The sequence below is a fragment of the Pelophylax lessonae genome (genome assembly GCF_965119305.1).
Source record: "Pelophylax lessonae genome assembly, chromosome: 5".
Taxonomy (NCBI): domain Eukaryota; kingdom Metazoa; phylum Chordata; class Amphibia; order Anura; family Ranidae; genus Pelophylax; species Pelophylax lessonae.
The window spans coordinates 71946394-71966705 of NC_138772.1; the positions used below are offsets into that span (position 1 = coordinate 71946394).

At 43.8% G+C, this 20312-nt stretch overlaps 1 protein-coding gene across 6 annotated transcripts in view; it reads left to right on the forward strand.

The window, feature by feature from the left end:
- The window catches only part of MLLT10 (MLLT10 histone lysine methyltransferase DOT1L cofactor), a 366688-nt gene that overhangs the window by 85867 nt on the left and 260509 nt on the right, over nt 1-20312 (forward strand). For all 6 annotated transcript variants that reach the window (XM_082257831.1, XM_082257826.1, XM_082257829.1 and 3 more), the window contains one exon: nt 1980-2089. In XM_082257831.1, coding sequence (XP_082113957.1) covers nt 1980-2089 — 110 coding nt within the window. The remainder of the gene's footprint in view (nt 1-1979; nt 2090-20312) is intronic.

The window sequence follows — 20312 nt, forward strand, 5'->3', positions numbered from 1 at the left end:
GTGTGGATTTCCTCCCAGGTGTTCTGGTTTCCTCCCACAGATCAAAAACATTTTGCTTAGTCAGGTTCTGACAATGATGACCTGAGTGTTTCCCTTTGACTATGGTAGGAAGATGAGCTCACCTGGGCTGGGACCCGACTTGATTGGTTCCTTTTTCCTTCTTCCCTGTAGAATGCCGTAAAATGTGTTGTAAGAAAATACATACCACCAGGTTTTCTTTTTAGGAGTTCCTTTTTTGAGAAGTGTTTGCCTTCATTTATACAGTTAATGTATATTTACAGTATCTCACAAAAGTGAGTACACCCCTCACATTTTTGTAAATATATTAATATATCTTTTCATGTGACACTGAAGAAATTACACTTTGCTACAATGTAAAGTAGTGAGTGTACAGCTTGTATAACAGTGTAAATTTGCTGTCCCCTCAAAATAACTCAACACACAGCCATTAATGTCTAAACTGCTGGCAACAAAAGTGAGTACACCCCTAAGTAAAAATGTACAAATTGGGCCCAAAGTGTCAATATTTTGTGTGGCCACCATTATTTTCCAGCACTGCCTTAACCCTCTTGGGCATGGAGTTCACCAGAGCTCCACAGATTTCCACTGGAGTCCACTTCCACTCTTCCATGACGACATCGCGGATCTGGTGGATTTTAGAGACCTTGTGCTCCTCCACCTTCCGTTTGAGGATGCCCCACAGATGCTCAATAAGGTTTAGGTCTGGAGACATGCTTGGCCAGTGCATCACCTATACCCTCAGCTTCTTTAGCAAGGCAGTGGTCATCTTGGATGTGTGTTTGGGGTAGTTATGTTGGAATACTGCCCTGCGGCCCAGTCTCCGAAGGGAGAGGATCATGCTCTGATTCAGTATGTCACAGTACAGGTTGGCATTCATGGTTCTCTCAATGTACTGTAGCTCCCCAGTGCAGGCAGCACTCATGCAGCCCCAGACCATGACACTCCCACCACCATGCTTGCTTGACTGTAGGCAAAACACACTTGCCTTTGTACTCCTCACCTGGTTGCCGCCACACACGCCTGACACCATCTGAACCCAATAAGTTTATCTTGGTCTCATCAGACCACAGGACATGGTTCCAGTAATCTATGTCCTTAGTCTGCTTGTCTTCAGCAAATTGTTTGTGGGCTTTCTTCTGCATCATCTTTAGAAGGGTCTTCCTTCTGAGATGACAGCCAATTTGATGCAGTGTGCGGCGTATGGTCTGAATACTGACAGGCTGACCCCTTATCCCTTCAACCTCTGCAGCAATGCTGGCAGCACTCATACGTCTTATTTCCCAAAGACAACCTCTGAATATGATGCTGAGCACGTGCACTCAACTTCTTTGGCCGAGCATGGCGAGGCCTGTTCTGAGTGGAATCTGTCCTGTTAAAACTGCTGTATGGTCTTGGCCGCCATGCTGCAGCTCATTTTCAGGGTCTTGACAATCTTCTTATAGTCTAGGCCATCTTCATGAAGAGCAACAATTCTATTTTTAAGATCCTCAGAGAGTTCTTTGCCATGAGGTGCCATGTTGAACTTCCAGTGACCAGTATGAGAGAGTGAGAGCGATAACACCAAATTTAACACACCTGCTCCCCATTGACACCTGACACCTTGTAACACTAACGAGTCGCATGACATTGGGGAGGGAAAATGGCTAATTGTGCCCAATTTGAACATTTTCACTTAGGGGTGTACTCACTTTTGCTGCCAGCAGTTTAGACATTTATGGCTGTGTTGAGTTATTTTGAGGGGACAGCAAATTTATACTGTTATACAAGCTGTACACTCACTACTTTACATTGTAGCAAAGTGTAATTTCTTCAGTGTTGTCACAAGAAACGATATAATAAAATATTTCCAAAAATGTGAGGGGTGTACTCACTTTTGTAAGATGCTGTATATGTTTTTTTTTTTTTTCTGAAGCAGAAAAGCGCTGTATTAATGCATTGTTTTTTTCATTGTCTTCCAGGTTGGGCTCACGTGGTCTGTGCACTATATATTCCAGAGGTCCAGTTTGCAAATGTTTCCACGATGGAGCCTATTGTGCTACAATCAGTGCCACATGAACGATATAATAAGGTAAAAACCTTTTCCTGTTTAAAACTTTTGTGGCTAAAATATATTGACAGTCCTATAAGGGTCCATGTACACGGGGCGCTGGGAATGGTCGTTTAGGTGCAGTTGGGCGTTTTTTTCAGAAGCCCCTGAACCCATCTACATTTTATCTTATCTATCCATGTACACCAGGTCGTTTACAGTCATTTGCAGGCAGTTGCGTTCAGGGACTTTTTTTAGAACGCAATTATTTGCGTTCGAACGTGTGTTTCCCGGCGTTTCAATTGCACAAACACGTCTGAACGCGATGACCCGCGTTTAGCGTTCGCGTTTTTCCATTTTAAAGGGGAATGCTTCTAAACGCAAACGCCGCTAAACGCGGGTACAAACGCGACTGAACGGACGTTTCAAACGTCCTAAAAATTCCAGCATTCAAAGGGACTTTTAACAACGTCCCGTGTACATGGAGCCTAAGGCCTCATGTACACTGCTACTTGTAAACGGCCGTTTAGGAGCAGTTGGGCGTTTTTTTCAGAAGCCCCTGAACCCTCCTCTATGTTACCTTATCTGTCCATGTACACTGAGTCATTTACAGTCATTTACAGGCAGTTGAGTTCAGTGTTGTTTTTTGGAAAGCAATTATTTGCGTTCAGAATGTTCAGAACGTGTGTTTACCAGCGTTTCAAACGTGACCGAACGTGATCACCCGCGTTTAGCTCTTGTGTTTTTCCTGTTTAAAGGGGAATGATTTTTTGACCTCTAAAAATGGATCTGAGCGCAAGCGCGCGCTAAATGCCGCTAAACGCGGCTGCAAACGCGACACAACGGACGTTTTAAACGTCCTTTACATAGCTGTAGAATTCCAGCGTTAAAAGGACTTTATAAAACGTCCCGTGTACATGTAGCCTAAGGGTTAAATGTTTTTGTTAGGGGTTAATTTATTTATGATTTATTTTTATGTATTTTGTTAGGGTTAGGATTAGTGGTTATTGTTAGGGGTTAATGGGGTTATACGGTCCATCAACGGACGGATGAAAAACGGACATCAATGCATCTCTATGTAAAAACGGATAACAACAGATGATCATCCGTTTTCATCCTCTTCCGTCAATGTCCGTTTTTTGGAACGGATGAATGCCCTATTTTTCATCCGTCAAAAAAACAGATCGGACGAAAAACGGATGTAAACAGACAAACGGTCCGTTTTTCATCCGTTTTTGCATTGGTAGTGGATGTAAAAAAAAAATGGATGAAAACGGACGAAAAACGGATTAAAAATGGATGAAAAACGGATGAAAAACTGATACATTTTGATGTGAGTGAACTGATGAACTGAACGGACCGTATGCGTAAAAGGGGCCTTAGGATTAAGGTTTGGGGTTTATGTTGGGGATTAGGGGTTAATATTAGGGTTAGGTTTAGGGGCTAATGTTAGGGGTCCATATTGGAGTTTGAGGTTAATATTAGGGTTTTTTAAATTTATTTTTTATTGTAGTATTTATGTATTTATTTTAATTTAATTATTGCATTTGAGCAGAAAAACCCACAGAAAAATGCCCAAATCAAGGGTTTCCATGCATTTTTATAAATCCTGTATAATAACAATTTCTGTAGAACAAAAAAACGCTTCAACAACACACCGATCTGTCTGATTTTGAGCTGCAAAAAAAGCTCCAGAACTTTATTGTATAGCTTCAGGCGACTTGTATTGGAGATGTGAACCATCTCTATAGAGAATAAAACACTGAGGTGTGAATGGGGCCTTACAGTAACATTGGGCTATATAGCGGTTTTCATTGCTCTTAAAGCCCAACTCCAGGATGGAGAAAAAAATACCCCTGAATTGTCATTTCCACTCTTACCCTGTGTTACAAAAGTTAAATGCTTGGTATGTTTAGGGGATAAAAGAAGATGCTGTATTTCTTAGCAAACACCTTGCTTCGGCACTCCCCTCTTCCCCATGATGTTCTGAGCTGCGAGTGGTCTTTCACCATCATTGTATACATTATTTATTTATTATTTATTTCAGGTACTTATATAGCGCTGTCAATTTACGCAGCGCTTTTCATATACATTTTACATTCACATCAGTCCCTGTCCTCAAGGAGCTTACAATCGAAGGTCCCTAACTCACATACATACACAGTAGGGCCATTTTTATTTATTTATTTATTTTTTTATACAGTATCCAATTAACCTACCAGCATGTCTTTTGGAGTGTAGGAGGAAACCGGAGTACCTGGAGGAAACCCATGCAGGCACAGGGAGAACATGCAAACTCCAGGCAGGTAGTGTCGTGGTTGGGATTCAAACCAGCGACCCTCTTGCTGCTAGGTGAAAGTGCTAACCACTACACCACTGTGCCACCCAATTGTAGAGCTATTTGCCCTGCGTTGCATGTGGGGGGGGGGGATCAGTCGCACAGATGGAGGAAGCCTGCCAGAGCAAGGAATAAGGTAATTATTACACCTTATTCCTTAACCCATAAACTTAACACTAAAATGAATTGAAATTCCTTAAAAATCTGTGGAACCGAAATTACATGCAATGTGCAGCTCAGTTGCTGAGATGTTGACATGTTGTAGGCAGCTACGGAGTTGGCAGGTACTGGTGCTGCTGCTGATGACCAGAGAATTGTAGCCGCCTAGATGAGCAGTGTAATTGGCTGCAGCAGCAAGTTTGTATCAGCTTCAAATTGCCAGAGAAAATTAGCAGAGAGATCCGTAACTGCTACAAATCCCTGCTACATAGTTGCTAGTGTGGCAAAGCCCTATCAGCTATCTGCCAGTATGTCCCTTTCACACTTGTGCGACTTGTCATGCGATTTGGGACTGCAAAATCGCATGACAAGTCGTTCTCCATTATTTCCAATGAGCCCCATTCATATCTGTGCGACTTGAAGTCGGACCGAGTTCAAAGTAGTCCCTGCATTACTTTTGGCACGATTATGATGCGTTTTGAGGAAAATACATTATAAGCCCAGTCAAACTCGCATCAAAATCACGACAAAAAGTCACGGTAAAATCGTGCGACTTTGAAGTCGCACAATTGTGAAAGGGGCCTTATTCACACTAGCATTGCTGTCTAAAGAGCTATCCGCTTTCCACTTTCAGAACGATTTTCAGAGAGCATTTGACAGGCAGCAAGGAGGCGTGTTGTATTGCCTCCTCGTTGCTGGCTTTAACCCCTTGGACTCAACACTAGTATGCAGCAACTGTGTGCATTGATAAAACATAGTAAATTGTGCATGCATAAAGGAGATTTACTCAATAAAAAAATAAATAAAAAAAGTGTGTATATGTGTGTGTGTGTGTGTGTGTGTATGTATGTATGTATGTGTGTGTATGTATGTGTGTATATATATATATATATATATATATATATATATATATATATATATATATATATATATATATATATATATATATATATATATATATATATATATATATATATATACATACATACATACATACATACATACATACATACATACATACACAGTGCATTGCGAAAGTATTTGGCCCCCTTGAACTTTTCAACCTTTTGCCACATTCCAGGCTTCAAACATAATGATATAAAACTGTAATTTTTTGTGAAGAATCAACAACAAGTGGGACACAATCTTGAAGTGGAACGAAATTTATTGGATATTTCAAACTTTGTTAACAAAAAAAAACTGAAAAATTGGGCATGCAAAATTATTCAGCCCCTTTACTTTCAGTGCAGCAAACTCTCTCCAGAAGTTCAGTGAGGATTTCTGAATGATCCAATGTTGACCTAAATGACTAATGATAATAAATAGAATCCACCTGTGTGTAATCAAGTCTCTGTATAAATGCACCTGCACTCTAATAGTCTCAGAGGTCCGTTTAAAGCGCAGAGAGCATCATGAAGAACAAGGAGCACACCAGTGAGGTCCGAGATGCTGTTGTGGAGAAGTTTAAAGCCGGATTTGGATACAAAAAGATTTCCCAAGCTTTAAACATCCCAAGGAGCACTGTGCAAGCGATAATATTGAAATGGAAGGAGTATCAGACCACTGCAAATCTACAAAGACCTGGCCGTCCCTCTAAACTTTCAGCTCATACAAGGAGAAGACTGATCAGAGATGCAGCCAAGAGGCCCATGATCACTCTGGATGAACTGCAGAGATCTACAGCTGAGGTGGGAGACTGTCCATAGGACAACAATCAGTCGTATACTGCACAAATCTGGCCTTTATGGAAGAGTGGCAAGAAGAAAGTCCTTTCTTAACCACTTCCATACAGAGCAGTTAGACCCCGTTCCTGCCCAGACCAATTTTCAGCTTTCAGCACTCTCACACTTTGAATGACAATTGCTCAGTCAATGCTACACTGTAACCATACAACATTTTTTCATTTTTTTCACACAAATAGAGCTTTCTTTTGGTGGTATTTGATCACAACTGGGTTTTTTTTCGTGATGTAAGCAAAAAAAAGAGCAAAAATTTTGAAAAAAAAACTTTTTTTTTTAGTTTCTATTATAAAATTTTGCAAAAAATTTATTTTTCTTTATACATTTGGGCCAAAATTTATACTGCTACATGTCTCTGGTAAAATTAACCCAAATTAGTGTATATTATTTAGTCTGTGTGAAAGTTATTGAGTCTAGAAGCTATGGTACCAATTACTGAAAATTGATCACACCAGATATACTGACGGCCTATCTCCTTTCTTGAGGCCCTGAAATGTCAGGACAGTACAAATACCCCCCCCAAATGACCCCTTTTTGTAAGTAGACAGTCCAAGGTATTTAGTAAGAGGCATGGTGAGTTTTTTGAAGTTATAATTTTTTCCCACAATTCTTGGGAAAATGAAGAAAACATTTTTTTCTTTTTTTTTTTTCCACAAAGTTGTCAATTTATAAGCGATTTCTAACACATGGCATGTACACAGCAAAAATGACACCCCAAAATACATTCTGCTACTTCTGAGTATGGCGATACCACATGTGTGAGACTTTTACACAGCCTGGCCACAAAAAGAGACTCCACATCCAAGTAGCACCTTCAGGCGTTCTAGGAGCATAAATACACATAATGTATACTACCTATCACACATTTGAAGGCCCCTAGAGCACCAATACAATGGAAAAGTCCACAAAATGACCCCATTTTGGAAAGCAAACACTCCAACGTATATTCTTTGAGGCATTATGGGACGTTTGAACATGTCATTTTTTTCCACAAGTTTTTAGAAAATGTGGGGAAAAAATTAAAACCTTTTTTTTTTTTTTTTTTTTTTTTTTTTTTTTTTTTTACACAAAGTTGTCAATTTTATAGGATATTTCTAATGCATAGCATGTAAATAGCAAAAATGACACCCCAAAATACATTCTGCTACTCCTCCTGAGTATGGCGATACCACATGTGTGAGACTTTTACACAGCCTTGCCACATAAAGACTCCACATCCAAGTAGCACCTTCAGGCGTTCTAGGAGCATAAATTACACACATCATTTTCGGACTACCTATCACACTTCTGAAGGCCCTAGAGCAGTGCTCCCCAACCTTTTTATCGCCGCGGACCGGTCAACGTTTGATAATTTTTCTGTGGCCCGCGGGGGGGTGACGTCAATGCAGAGTGACCAGGGTCCCCCCAATCAATGCGGAGTGCCCACAGCATTTCCCCCAATCAATGCGGAGTGCCCACAGCATTGCCCCCTTTCAATGCGGAGTGCCCACAGCATTGCCCCCTTTCAATGCAGAGTGCCCACAGCATTGCCCCCTTTCAATGCAGAGTGCCCACAGCATTGCCCCCTTTCAATGCAGAGTGCCCACAGCATTGCCCCCTTTCAATGTAGAGATGCCAGCATGCCACCTTTTAATGCAGAGCGCCAGCATTTCCCCTGCGAGACCCGTCCGTGCACTTACCGCACCTCTCTTCAGTTCAGTCCCTGGCTTCCCACGTCTCCTCAGTCCTCCCGCTGCGCCTCCTCCTCGGCCAATGGCATGGGGTTTGCCTTTCGGCCAATCAGGAAGCGGGAGGACCCGCTCCCTGATTGGCCAGGAGGAGGATCAGTGTGACAATAGCGAATTTTCATTCGCTATTGTCACACAATGGGCGGGCTCGGGGGGGGCGCAATGCTCTGCGCCTCGGACGCCACAGTGAAATCATTTAAAGTTCCTCGGGCAGCCCGGTACCGATTGATCCACGGACCGGTACCGGTCCGTGGCCCGGGGGTTGGGGAACACTGCCCTAGAGCACCAAGACAATGGAAACGTCCACAAAATGACCCCATTTTGGACAGCAAACACTCCAACGTATATTCTATGAGGCATTATGGGTCTTTTGAACATGTCATTTTTTTCCCACATGTTTTTGAAAAATGTGGGAAAAAAATGAAAACTTTTTTTTTTTACACAAAGTTGTCAATTTATAGGCTATTCCTAACACATAGCATGTACACAGCAAAAATGACACCCCAAAATACATTCTGCCACTCCTCCTGAGTATGGCAATACCACATGTGTGAGACTTTTTCACAGCCCAGCTATATAGAGGGGCCCAACATCCAAGGAGCACCATCATGCATCCTAGCCACTTGCCTACTAGGCCTATTTTTGACATTTGGTGTTTACAAGCTAAAATCAGTTGTTTTTTGCTAGAAAACTACTTAGAATCTCCAAACATTATATATATTTTTTTTTTAGCAGAGACCCTAGAGAATAAAATGGAGATTTTTGCAATATTTTTTATCACACTGTATTTGCGCAGCGGTCTTCCAAACGCAATTATTTTGGAAAAAATTCACTTTTTTTAATTAAAAAAAATAAAAATAAGAAACCATTAAAATTAGCCTAATTTTTTTCCATAATGTGAAAGATTATGTTACGCCAAGTAAATAGATACCCAACATGTCATGCTTCAAAATTGCTCACGGAATGGCGACAAACTTTTTGGTACTTAAAAATCCCCATAGGCGACACTTTGAAAATTTCTACAGGTTGCCATCTTAGAGTTAGAGGTCGTCTAGGGCTCAAATTATTGCTCTTGCTCTAACGATCGCAGCAATACATGTGTGGTTTGAACACCGTTTACATATGTGGGCGGGGTTTTGCGTATGCGTTCGCTTCTGTGCGTGAGCTAATGGGGACAGGGCGCTTTTAATTTTTTTTTTTTATATTTATTTTATTTATTATTTTTACACAGTTTAAAAAAAAAAAATTTATCATTTTTATTTCTATTCCAAGGAAATTAAACATTCCTTGTAATAGAAATGGGCATGACAGGACCTCTTTTTTTGTGAGATCTGGGGTCAAAAAGTCCTCAGATCTCACAAGTACACTAAAAGATAGAAAAATAAATAAATAAAAATAAAAAAAGGGACCGTTAAAGTGGTTGCTAGGCAACGACATTTGCCGTAGCTCCGGTCCTCCAAGACCATAGAGTCAAGTGAGGGCAAGCTTGCCCTCACTCGACATCCTGTCTTTGAGGATCCGGGACCGGATCATTTTCCCTGCTGCCGGCGGGTCCGGTAAGCAGGGAAAAGGACCGGGTTGCGGCGGGAGGGGGGCACCTCTTCCGCCATCCCCAAAGGGTGATCCCGCGGTGAATCCGCCACTGGGACCACCCTTATCGGAAAGCCAACTGTCTACCGTTTAAAAAAATACCAGGGTCATGGCAGCTATCTCCTGCCATAACACCGATATTTACGTTTAAACGTTGGACGTATATATACATTGGCCCGTTGGCAAGTGGCTAGGGACATAAATCACACACATAAATTCCTGACAACCTATCACATTGTTGAAGGCCCCTAACACATAGCATAATACATACCAAAATACATTCTGCTGAGCAAAGGATAAACAAAAAATTACCTGTGTTTTTAGCAGTGCAGGGGTCCAGGCAGCAGGCAGGAATGTAGACAGCGACAGTGAAAGGATTGTCCAGGCAGCAGGCAGGAATACTGTCCATAGTCAGTACAGGCAGCAGGCAGAGATATTGTCAGCACAGCCAAAGCATTGGTCCAGGTAGTAGGCAGGGATATGGTCAGCAGCAGAAAAAGGATTGTCCATGCAGCAGGCAGGAATACTGTCCATAATTAGTGCAGGCAGAGATATGGTCAGTACAGCCCAAGTATTGATCCAGGCAACAGGCACATGTTCCATAAAAAGTCCTGGGTCAGTGCAGGCAGGGATATTATCAGCACAGCCAAAGTATTGGTCCAGGCATCAGGCAGGACCATCAAGCTTAGGGCCTTGGTCGGGAAAGAATGGGGACAGGGTTGAGGTTTCTCCCACCCAAATCGCTTTGAAGCCTCCGGATTCCAGACCCTGTTCCGAGATTACAAACTCAGAGAAAACCAAAACCTGTTTTTCTCAAATCAGAACACTATATTCTGCAGCCCCTCACAAAAGTAAGATCCCTGTGTCATTTTGAATCCCACTACTACAGTAGCAGGGCGAAGGATCACTCTAAGGGGCAGGCAAAAAACATGTTCCTAACAGGCCGAGGTCAGTGCAGGTAAAAGGCAGAAATAGACGGTAGGCTAAGGCATAATCGATAAACAGTCCAGGGTCAGTTCACTTGAAAGGCAGAAACATGGCTGATAAACAATGCAGACGACAGGCAGAGGCATAGTCGATATACAGGCCAGGGTCCGTTCACATGGAAGGCAGTGTTATGGTTGGTTGAGGCAGCAGGAAAATATTCAGCACAAAAATTGAAAAAGGGGAAATGACAGTCTGATTGAAATATGGGCTAACAGTTTAGGGCAGTGTGATAGATTTTGAAGCAATCTCCGATGCATAGGCCAGGTTGGGAGGGACAATCGGTACAATGGAAACTGGGGTCTTTCCTAACTCCTTTTTTGCTACACACCCGGCACCTTTTTTGGCGTCTTCTTCCGGTTTCTGATGGTGGGATATGGTAAGGGAAATGGCGCTCGTGAAGTCTGCTGACACAATCGGAACAAATTATTTCTGGGGGGGGGGGGGGGGATCCTTGCTGGCAAATCAGGGCAGTGACAATATCTTCAATAAAACGGAGGAAGGGCATTGGTGCTATTGACTTTTGATAGGTGACATATGCGTTGTACATGGCCAAATGGAAAAAGTAAACTGTAACTTTTTTGTACCAAAAGAGGGTCTTTTGTGTTGGGAGATAGGGCTGCAGTATTTGATCGTTTAAATCCACCCCACCCCCCCCCATGTACTTATTGTACTCGTGGATACAAGCAGGCTTTCGAACGGGACCGCGTCGTCTTCGAATTTCCACTGAGGATGGTGGACATGATGTAAACTTCCTTACTATCCCTCCACTTCAAAGCCATTACTTCTTCGTTCTTAGGCTTGCGGATTCCTCGATTTGTAATGGAGTGGTGACAAGACTCTGCGGGAAGCCCTTTCGGGTTTTTTTCTTACTGTACCGCAGGCCAAGGTTTTTTTCCAGGTACAGGTGGCGGAAAAGGGGCAAACTGGTTTAATAGTTGTCCATATAAATATGGTACCCCTTTTGCAACAGTGGGAAGGCTAGGTCCCAGACAATCTTCCCACTTATTCCCAGGTACGTTGGGCACTCAGGGGGCTGGAGCTCGGAGTCTCTGCCTTCGTACACGCGAAAGGCGTACACATACCCAGTTTTACTTTTGCAGAGCTTGTTATGTTTTAAGCCGTACCTAGCCCTCTTGCTGGGAATGTATTGCTTAAATGCCAGCCGGCCTGTGAAATGGACCAGTGATTCGTCCACAGCGATCTTTTGGTCGGGGACACAAACTTCAGGGAACCATTTGGAAAATAAATCAATTAGGGGGCGAATTTTATAGAGTTTATCAAAATTGGGATCATCTCGGGGAGGGCACTGCGAATTATCATTGAAATGCAGGAAGCGCATTATATTATCATAGCGGGACCTGGACATGACCGATGAATAAAGTGGCATATGGTGGATGGGTTTGGTGGACCAATAGAAATGCAGCTCGTTTTTTTTTTTTTTTTTTGTAACCCCCATATTGATGGTAAGGCCCAAAAATACTTTTAACTCTTCTAATGTTAGGGGTCTCCATTCAAAAGGTCGGGCATGATATGAGGTGGGGTTGTTCTCTATGAATTGTTGGGCAAAAATATTTGTTTGGTCCACGATGCCTTGAAGGAACTCAATAGGGAAAAAAAAAAAATCAATGAGAACAACATTTTCGGGGTTGACCTGCAAACCTGGCTGTGCTGTGAAGGGAGGGGGGGATTGTAGATGACCCAGAGCTAGAAGGCAGCCACAATGGGTTTGCCAAGGCATCTTGAAGCTGCATTTGGGCTCTGCTTCTTTGGGGCTGGTGTGAAATTCCAGTGCGTGTACTGGGCATTTCCTCCTGGGGTCCAGCGCCGTTGGCGTTTGCCCATTGGCGCTGCTGGTGTCTGCCTGGTTTTCAGTGCGGCGTCTTTTAGGCCAAACTTCTTCCTCCTCCGATTCAGTGCCCGATGTAAAGCCTTCAAAGGGCTCAAATTCTGAACCAGATTCAAAATTGGTTTCGGCATCGGAAAGTGAGAGCTCCCCGCTGCTCTTATCCGTCAGGGATAATAATTGACAGGCCTCTTCGGCAGTGAAAACCTTTTTGGACATGGACATAGTGGCTGTATGAAGGGTGACAGGTACTCGGGTACTTTGCTGGGCAGGTGACAGGTACTCTGGTACTGATGAGCAGGTGGCAGGTACTCAGGTACTCCGATAGGCAGGTGACAGGTACTCGGGAACTCTGATGGGCAGGTGACAGGCAGGTGATAGGTACTCGGGTACTGATTAGCAGGCGGCAAGTACTCGGGTACTTCAGGCGGCAGGTACTCTGATGAGCAGGTGGAAGGTACTCGGGTACTCCGATAGGCAAGTGACGGGTACTCTGATGGGCAAGTGACAGGCAGGTGATAGGTACTCGGGTACTGATGATGCTGGCGGCAAGTACTTCAGGCGGCAGGTACTTTGATGAGCAGGTGGAAGGTACTCGGGTACTCCGATAGGCAAGTGACGGGTACTCTAATGGGCAGGTGACAGGCAGGTGATAGGTACTCTGGTACTGATGATGCTGGCGGCAAGTACTTCAGGCGGCAGGTACTCTGATGAGCAGGTGGAAGGTACTCGGGTTCTCTGATGGGTAGGTGACAGGTACTCGGGTACTCTGATGGGTAGGTGACGGGTACTCGGGTACTCTGATGGGTAGGTGACGGGTACTCGGGTACTCTGATGGGTAGGTGACAGGTACTCGGGTACTCTGATGGGTAGATGACAGGTACTTTGGTGACAGGTCCTCTTTATTTAGTGGGGGCAATCAGACAATCGGGGCACAGTAATTTCACAATACTCTGTGGTAACTCACTGTTTCCAGATCTCCTCCTCACACTGGATCGGTGTGTGAGGAGGAGAGCCTGGCAACAGTGAGTTACCACTGCTTTGTTGACATTTGTGACCGGCTGTGATTGGACACAGCCTGTCACGTGGTAAAAAGCCAATTTCATTTTTTTTACCTAGATCGAGGATGGGCTCTGTCCGATGGACGATCCTCGTACCCGATCGCCGTGCTGCATGCCCCCAGGGGCGCGCATTACAGAGGGAATGAGCGGCTCGTACTGGAACCGCTCATGTGATCGGCTGTGATTCACACAGCCGATCACTTGGTAAACAGCCAAATTTCATTGGCTGTTTACCTTGATCGGGGATGGGCTATGTCCGGGGGACGAGCCTCATCCCCGATCGCTGCGCGCCCCTGGGGGGCGCTCAGTAGCGGGGAGATCGGGCCGCCGTCCTACGACGTCGGCCCGGATCCGTAAAGCCTTGCTGCCACTGTCATTTTCCAATGAGGCGGTAAGGAAAAAAGTGTCGTTTAAAGTTTGCCACAAGCCACCTGGGAGACACACCAAACGTGGAAGAAGGTGCTCTGGTCAGATGAAACCAAAATCAAACTTTTTGGCAACAATGCAAAACGTTATGTTTGGCGTAAAAGCAACGCAGCTCATCACCCTGAACACACCATACCCACTTTTAAACATGGTGGTGGCAGCATCATGGTTTGGGCCTGTTTTTCTTCAGCAGGGACAGGGAAGGTGGTTAAAATTGATGGGAAGCTGGATGGAGCCAAATACAGGACCATTCTGGAAGAAAACCTGATGGAGTCTGCAAAAGACCGGAGACCGGGATGGAGATTTGTCTTCCAACAAGACAATGATCCAAAACATAAAGCAAAATCTACAATGGAATGGTTCACAAATAAACATATCCAGGTGTTAGAATGGCCAAGTCAAAGTCCAGACCTGAATCCAATCGAGAATCTGTGGAAAGAACTGAAAACTGCTGTTCACAAACGCTCTCCATCCAACCTCACTGAGCTCCAGCTGTTTTGCAAGGAGGAATGGGCAAAAATTTCAGTCTCTCGATGTGCAAAACTGATAGAGACATACCCCAAGCGACTTACAGCTGTAATCGCAGCAAAAGGTGGCACTACAAAGTATTAACTTAAGGGGGCTGAATAATTTTGCACGCCCAATTTTTCAGTTTTTTTATTTGTTAAAGTTTGAAATATCCAATAAATTTTGTTCCACTTCATGATTGTGTCCCACTTGTTGTTGATTCTTCACAAAAAATGACAGTTTTATATCTTTGAAGCCTGAAATGTGGCAAAAGGTCGAAAAGTTCAAAGGGGCCGAATACTTTTGCAATGCACTATATATATATATATATATATATATATATATATATATATATATATATATATATATATATATATATATATATATATATATATATATATATATATAGTGTGTGTGTGTGTATGTGTGTGTATATATAGGAAAAACTTGCTCGGTTCCACCATCAACATAGTTGGTACTGATGGGGGAATTCCACCCATGGAGCGATTGTACTCTCCCGAAGGGGGGCCCAGGGAGCCACCCCTGCTGGGAGAACACAGTGATTATTGCTAATGGCTATAGCCACTGGCAGTAATCTCATGTAAAAGTCTGACATGCTGGTTGTACCCAAGTCGATCCAATCAGCCTTCCCATAGATAGTTTGAGCCCGTCGAGATTCAAATCATCTATGGCCAGCTTAAGACCAAGAACTGAGCGATCAAAGATCATTGATCGCTCAGTTCTCGGTCTTCAGTGAGCATAGAGTGGTGACTGTCAGTCACTGGCTCTCTTTTCTGCCTCTCCAGCGCTCACTGGAGAGCTGGGCTGTCGAGGGGGGTGGGAGCGGCAGCCTCAGGCTTTCACCAGCACACTGGGAGGCTGAGCCTGACATTATTGTCAGAATTCCTCCAGAGCCTGGACAGGCTGAGTGATGACAGCCAGCAGCAGACTTTAATATGTTGGCTGAGTATGGGTCACAGGAGTACAGAACTAAATGCACTCCTTTGACCCACAGGAGAAGTCTGGCCAGAAGAGCTTTGGCCCTAAAACCTCCTTTATAATGGTAACTGATGTAGTTCTTGGAACTGCATTGTCTGTAGTTGGAAGTTTATGAAGATCACACAGAAGCAGGAAGATGTGGAGACAAACTTTATTTCCTATAACGAGCCCAAAGCTTTATTTAACATTCTGTTCCAAACAGTATTCCAAACACACAAAGCAAACCTGGTCCATGGCTCCTGCCCACATCTATAATGCGGAATCCTGCGTCTTTGCTGGGGTTCTCATTTGCTTCTGTGTAATGAATGAACATTTCACACATGCTGTGTTGAGGTTTACAGGAAATCCAACAGTAATACAGCATAAAATATAAACATGTGTCTATATAATACTATATAACTTTAACTGGTCACTGGCCTTCCAGCTTTGTGCTGTCCTATGGGACAGGTGAGGGATTGAGGAGTCTGGTTTTTACATTACAGACTTGTTGAGTTTTCATTGACACCATGGCTTGAGTTCTGTGCTGCGAGTGTCAGGGGGCCGGAGACCCAGCGTTGCTTGTGTTTGTGTTAATATAATTACATTGCAGATCAGACATCTGAAGGAGCTGCTCGCAGAGTGCTGTTGGCAGTTCTAGGCGTGCTGCGCTCTTCCATAACACAGCGTTTCGGAACTGAATGTAGTTTTACACCGCTGTGCTGATTTTATGCTTGGAGAAAAAAATCTGACTTGTCCAGAAATATCACAGGTCATAAAGCACACTGCTGATTTGCACTTTATACGACTTCTAGCATTCTGGAAAAAATCTTAGGGAATTATAACCGGTTCCAATGGAGAAAACAGTTGTGAGTCCTGAATAGGTAATTTGTAAGTGGCAGGATGTCATGGAGTGTGGACTGGTTGGTGGTTGTATTTCTTTCGGGTCTTCCAAGTACTTGTGGGTTGTGGTTGGAATCCGCCAAAATGGCAATATAGGCTGATAATAAAGAGCTATTCCACTTGTAGACAGAAAGTGAAAAGCCTTTCAATGGGGTTCTCTCCGCTCAGAAACTACCGATCGGCAAGTTTAACTGTGCCGCCTATCTCATCAGGGGCTCCTGCTGTTCAGTCTAACGTTGGGGACCCAGTGAAAATTTTAGCCAAATCCTAAATCAGTTGAACTCCAGCCAGGGGTTGCCCTGTCCGCCTTCAAAAATCGACTGAGCCAGATGAAAGTTTGAAGAGTTTTGACTGAACAGTGACTGCATCCTATCAGATCACAAAGCATATATGCTGCACACTGGTCAAGTCAAGGTATTCATAAGAAACAAGTAGATAAATTGTAAGGGTGATGAATAAGTGAGTAAAACTTGCTTCTATATAAACCAGGAAGTAACATTTATTATGTGGCCATAGATAAAGCACAGTCCTGATGAAAACTGACCTATACAGTCTAATTTAAAAGGTAAAATCCCAAGTCTCATCCAGCCTTAAACACTAAATGTAGGCTACAGCACTTGTGATGGAAACAGGCTCAAGGTTAATATACCATCTGGAAGGCTCCCTGGGATCAGCTGTTGGTGTCCTGCAGGGAAGGCACACTTCAGTGTGGTATGTTGTAAGGCTGTAGCCAACCAAGAAGATGGCTGCTCTCAGGATGGAGACAGTGATGCAGCAGGCCAAGGGAGATGACGTGGCAACTTTGGCGGCCCATGTCCAAGGAAGTGGAGGGACCAGGGGGGCGCTCTTTCCAATCCGATAACTCGTTTCAGATTTGATATAATAGCCGGGAGCTTTGAAACATGTTTTTGTTTTGAATATCTCCATTCCTTCAGTGGAATTCAGTCCATTGCATGCAGCACGTGACTGGGTCAATAGGGATGTATGTTACTACCACACATAACTGCTAGCCCATTCTATGGTTGAGTGCCTTGGGTCTGTTTGTTGCATTTTTATCTTATCAGATGCAGTCACGGTTTGGGTATTCAGGAACATTTGTACATATTCTGCATTACATTAATTTCAGAAAAATCAAACATTCACTCATTCCATCATTGACTCGACAGATTTTGTTTGAAAGTTGTAAAAAAAAATTAAACTAGCTTAATTGCCGTTTTAATGTTTTGAAATGGTAACGTTATCGAGATGCACGGAAGTGATTTAATGCTTGTGTATGCATGAAATTATATTAGCCACTCCCTCATACTACTGTATTTAGGGGAACAATCATTTGTGAAAATAATTTTTTGATTGGCAATTGCTGCATGCACCCAGTTTGTAGTAGGATCAATGATGAATTATTTGGAAGACAACAAATAATGGATGCGGTTATACCAGAGTATACTTCTAAATCTACCTATGCATAAGCAATATACATATAAATTTACAGAATTGTTTTGCATCCCATTATGTACATAATTTTTAAACCAGGGTTTGACAAATTTGCTTTAAATCTAGGATACAGCTAAAGTTAGTAGCAAGTTTTTTTCCGCGCATGCCGAATGGCAGGCTTCTGTTGGACCGGCTGCCATACACACGGACCGAATGGTGGCCAGTTTTTAATGAACGGGTGGATGTTGCCCAGCATTTGACCCGTGTGTACTTGGCTTGATGGTGTGATGGAAAGTGGCTCACTAGGGAAGGACAGTGCAGCAAGTAGGAGGTAATAGGAGATCCAATGATCCAGTAACTCATGCCACCTTAGGCCCCTTTCACACGTGCACCTCCACTAAGCGGAATCCGCTTTCTCAGCAGGGATTTCTCTGCTAATCGCCACTGAGCAGGTTGATGACAGGTCTTGTCTGCTTCGCTATGCAGAGCGAGCATGAACATAGTCCCGCTCTCCTCTCTGGGGCAGTCGGATGGAAATGGACTGCCTGTCCATTTCAATCCAATGCCATCTGATTCGATCCGTCAGACGGATGGAAAGTAGGACCACCATCATTCTGTTTTTGGCCAACAGGATCAGATGGCGGCAGTTGTCAGTGGACATCCGCCGCTCCATAGAGACTGGAGGGTCCGATCAGGTCAGCCTGAAAAATTGACAGGCAGCCCGTGTGAAAGGGCCTTTGGCTGCATGGCATTACGGGGAAAAAAAATATAAAAAAATTAATTTTAATGGGGAAAAATAAAAAATAAATATTCTATTTTCATCTTTGTGGGGTTGTAAATGGAACTGAGGCTGTTCCGACCAGCTGCCCCACCCTCCCTGTCCACTCCCTGGTAAGGACAGGGCACCAGATTAAGCCCTCAACATCTTCAACTTCTTCTCTGTTAACACAACTAGAGGATGATCAAATGACAGAATCAGTATACAGAGGTTTACTTCTTCTGAGAGATATTAAAGGAACACTCTAACCACCATGGCCACTTCAGTGATTTGAAGTGGTCATGGTGGTAGGAGTCAGAATCACTGCACATGCTGGGATATTTACAGTTATGTGCTGGGGGCTAGTGGCACCCCTGGCACATGTGACTTACTGCTGGCTGGTAATGCTGGTGGGTACTGCTGGTGGGTACTGCTGGTGGTTACTGCTGGTTGTTACTGCTGGCTGGTACTGCTGGCTGGTAATGCTGGTGGAGAGTGTGAGAAGCTGCGTTGGTGGAAGCATGTAGAGCCGATGCTGCCTGTGTTTCTCAGTCTCCTCACAGGCGGAGTGCATTTTATATATCTCCGCCTCTGACAAGAGAGAGCTGGAACTATACAGGATGCATGCTCTCCATTCTGAGAGCTGACACAGAAAGCTGGGATATCGCATGGCACTTTCGGGTGTCAGGGAGCCGCAGCTCACATGCAGGAGACTCCCGCACCTCGCGGGAGAGTTTGGATGTCTGGGACAAGACACCTGCCCCAGTGTAGCCCAGGAGCCAGGCCGCTAATTCCAGTCACCAATGCGACCTGGCGTCTGAGGTTTGTCGAGCCCTGATTTAAACAAACAAATGTTCAAGACCACAAGCGTTCTACTTTCCAATTAATGTTTTTCTAGCCCATGCGCATTACTATACCTTTTCCCAATGAAGGACCACATTCTATGTTACAGTTTCTATTATTTAGATAATAAACTTTTCTAACATTTTCCTTTCTTTTTTTTGGTTCACCGTGGTTGATCGTCAATTTATCCCCACTAGTTCTTGAAAGGTTTGATTGATTTTCTAACATCATTCTATTTTTGCATGGCTAGCTTTATGGCTATTGGGCATGTTGTCTTCTATTGTCATTCTTTCATTGTGTAGAGCTGAAGGAGAAACGCAACCCCCTGTGACCATCGCTATCAGTTTTTTTAAAGGATTTTTTTACAGCTTGTGAAATCCCTCCAGGCACTTCTAACCCACCTGTATTATAGCAAAGAAGAGTCTCCACCTCTCACAGCTAGACACTCACCCAATTATAGTTGTTTCCTGGTGGGTGATGTCTGTTGTTTCCTGGTGGGTGATGTCTGTATCGAATGATGGCACTATATGGATTTATCCAGTAAAGGCCCATTCTGACAGGCGCTGAGACCCATCCTCCGCGCTGAGCCACTTTTGATATATTTTTATACAATGCTCCCTATGAATGGCTGAACGCCGTTTTAGACTGACTTTGCATTGTTTCAGGTGTGAGATGGGAAGTCTGTCTTACAGCCGGAGCCCAACACTGTATTCTGTATGTAACTGGAGCTCCATGCAGTACATACAGTACTTCAGAGCGGAGGGAGATTCAAACCATGAATTGGCAGGCTGAATGTATCAAGCTGATCGATCAACTTTGGTACAACCAACCTGCCTGATTTACTTGCGATTATCGCTAGCGTCTGCTATAGCCGCTAGCAATAATCGCTGTCTTCTCCCGGCTGTGGTGACTTCTCCCAACTACCCAATGTCTCGGCGGTAGGGATTCCCGTCAGCATTGTCTGTGTTGATTGGGGAAT